The sequence below is a fragment of the Myotis davidii genome, unplaced genomic scaffold (genome assembly GCF_000327345.1).
Source record: "Myotis davidii unplaced genomic scaffold, ASM32734v1 scaffold184, whole genome shotgun sequence".
NCBI lineage: Eukaryota > Metazoa > Chordata > Mammalia > Chiroptera > Vespertilionidae > Myotis > Myotis davidii.
Window position 1 is genome coordinate 747,411 of NW_006297021.1, and position 2,858 is coordinate 750,268.

The window sequence follows — 2,858 nt, forward strand, 5'->3', positions numbered from 1 at the left end:
GGAAAGAGTACATACACGATTCATGACTCAACCATGAAGCCATTTTGTTTGGTTGGGTTTGTTCTGAAAATGCTTTGCAATCTCAAACCTTTACAGGAATTAATATCCAGTAACTGAAGGGAACTACTTGTGAAAAGCAATGCCCCCATTGACACTACGCCCTGCTGTGCAGCATGGTGATTTTGGTGACTCTCTCTGCGGGGCCCCTCGGGGGCTTCCGCGAAGTCCCTCTCTGAAGCCAGTGACCGTGAGACCACAGGCCAACAAGTGGCACTTGACAAGGTGAGCTGGAATGAGTTAGGAATCAAACACTTCTAACTCCAAACCAGAAAGAAAATGCGTGTGCAATGATTTTGTAAGCTACAGAATGTTTGCGTGGTTACACTCACAGGCTGTGTAAAATATCCTTATGTTTTAAGATTCTGCAATGAGATATCACCTAATATTTAAAAATTCAAGTGTGTGGTAGGCATACACTCTCCTCTATTTCAAGAAATCAGCCTCAGCACTCACAGTGAAGTCCTAAAAACGTGCCTTTGGAAAACTGCCTTTACTCTTGGCCCTAAAAACATTCGGCGGTCCCGGTGCTACAATTCAAGGCACAGGCTGGCCACCCTCCCGTGTTGCTATGGGACCCTCTTGTGTCTCTTCTTCCCCGTACTTACTTTTCAAGATCTCCGCGTTATAATGCGCGGCGGCAAATTTTACAGTGTCTTCTGTCCTCGGATCGCCGCCGGGCTGGCCTGGGCTTTGCTGCCAGCCTCCCTTCCGTAGCTGGCACTTGTACATTTTCCAGTATTCCGGGTACAGCACACTCATGAGCTCGTCCACGCTGGACACCGCCCGCAGCTGCTCCTCCAGGTCTGTGCCCGCGTAGGCCTGTCGGGGAAACACACACGATCAGTCGCCCATCGGAGTGAGGGCTGTGGAAACGGACGCACTGGAAACCTGTGGGTTTCACAGCATGCAGGCTGGATCCACATTCCAATGGGATGCCTGGCCCCTGGAGGAGACAACTTTCCCTGGTAACATAGTCATCCTTTTCATTTGCATCAATAGCACCATAAACATGAAGTTACATCTCCCTGTGAAAATATAAAATATATACTGGGGTTTTCCGACAAAAGGCGTGTGGGATAATGTTTAAAATAATCTCTGCAGGAGCTGGTTTTACTGACAGTTCTTTTACATAAATGGGTAACTCAAAAGTTTGGAAATTCAGTCAAGGTCGTGTTCACTTCCAACATAAATCAAATTAAACTGAAATCCTCTCTCATGCTTTGCTTCATTTTTAATTATCGGCCCCGATAAAATGCAATTAAGCAGGACGCTTGAAATCAGTCTTACAGAAGCCCTTTTAGCATCAATAATCACATGTAGGATGGGATTTCGACATCATCATCACAGTAAGGTTTACATATTGGCCGACGCGCCAGTATTTCAAAAAAATTAATCATTGAGATTTAGTCTGGCATGAAAAAGACACGGAAGAGACCAGAAAGCATTAATTCTGCTTATAGATAGGTAACTGTCTACATTAGTACATCCAATTAAGTGGAGTATTCTATAGTACAACCAAATAGTTAATGTAAAAATACATTTTTTTCTAAATTATACTTTGAAATTATGGAAACTGGTACATTAACTTTGTCTGCAAAGTGAAATACAACATGAAATGTTTATTTTATATTGCCTTGATTATTCCAGTTTTAGCGTCTAGGTATAGAATACTTCGGACACTGGGCATCGCATCTGTTAAAAAATTAATCATTGAGATTTAGTCTGGCATGAAAAAGACACGGAAGAGACCAGAAAGCATTAATTCTGCTTATAGATAGGTAACTGTCTACATTAGTACATCCAATTAAGTGGAGTATTCTATAGTACAACCAAATAGTTAATGTAAAAATACATTTTTTTTTCTAAATTATACTTTGAAATTATGGAAACTGGTACATTAACTTTGTCTACAAAGTGAAATACAACATGAAATGTTTATTTTATATTGCCTTGATTATTCCAGTTTTAGCGTCTAGGTATAGAATACTTCGGACACTGGGCATCGCATCTGTTAACAATGCAGGTAACTGCCTCCCACATCCCCCAGTCGCACATCTTGGATGAAGAAACTACATTCTAACTAGTAATAGTTTTGTCTTTCTAATTTTTGAAGAAGAACATTAAGAAATTTGCTTTAAAATATCAACATATTATCTAATTGAAAGACTTTTCACCACTGTTTTTAATTATCCAAGATATTCTGATGTAGGTAATCTTTATACAACATTTTGAGAAACATAATCTAATGTAGGTTTCCTATTCAATACAGAGCCTCCTCAGCAGTGGAGTATGAAATGTGTCCCTTCCAACAACATAATAAAATTGGCTATGAATTTTGGGGTTTCCCTTTCTCCCTTTATTGTGTGAATTGAGCATAATAAAATATTACATTATGAGCATATTGGTATTTCTCCATTACCTTCTGGAATATATGTGATGATTCTTGATATACCATACAGCTATACTACATTTCATTCCATTGACTACATGGAGGATGGGGGTGGAGAAAAGCTCTTAGCTTCAAGGAAGCTGACAACATACCATCACACAGTTTCCTAGTTAAATGTTTATGAAACACGTGTCTCAGGAAATCTCAAATATGACAAGAATAAAAAATGCAAGAATCAAAAATGTTTCAGAATCAAAAGGGACTGCTGCTGAAGAAAAGCCTTATTGAAGTGCATGGAAGTATCTGTGGCCCTAAAGGGCCATGTCACAGAGGGCTGGCCTCTCTCTGTCTGCTTGCCTCGCCCTTGCACGCATGGCCCTGTGTGCTTGGTGGGTCCCTGGGTTCTCTT

General features: G+C 40.5%; 1 protein-coding gene across 1 annotated transcript in view; it reads right to left on the reverse strand.

Moving 5' to 3' along the window:
- Positions 1-2,858, reverse strand: part of VEGFC (vascular endothelial growth factor C) — a 59,664-nt gene that overhangs the window by 46,321 nt on the left and 10,485 nt on the right. The window contains exon 2 of the mRNA XM_006772711.2: positions 666-879. Within this exon, the coding sequence (XP_006772774.1) occupies positions 666-879 (214 nt within the window). The remainder of the gene's footprint in view (positions 1-665; positions 880-2,858) is intronic.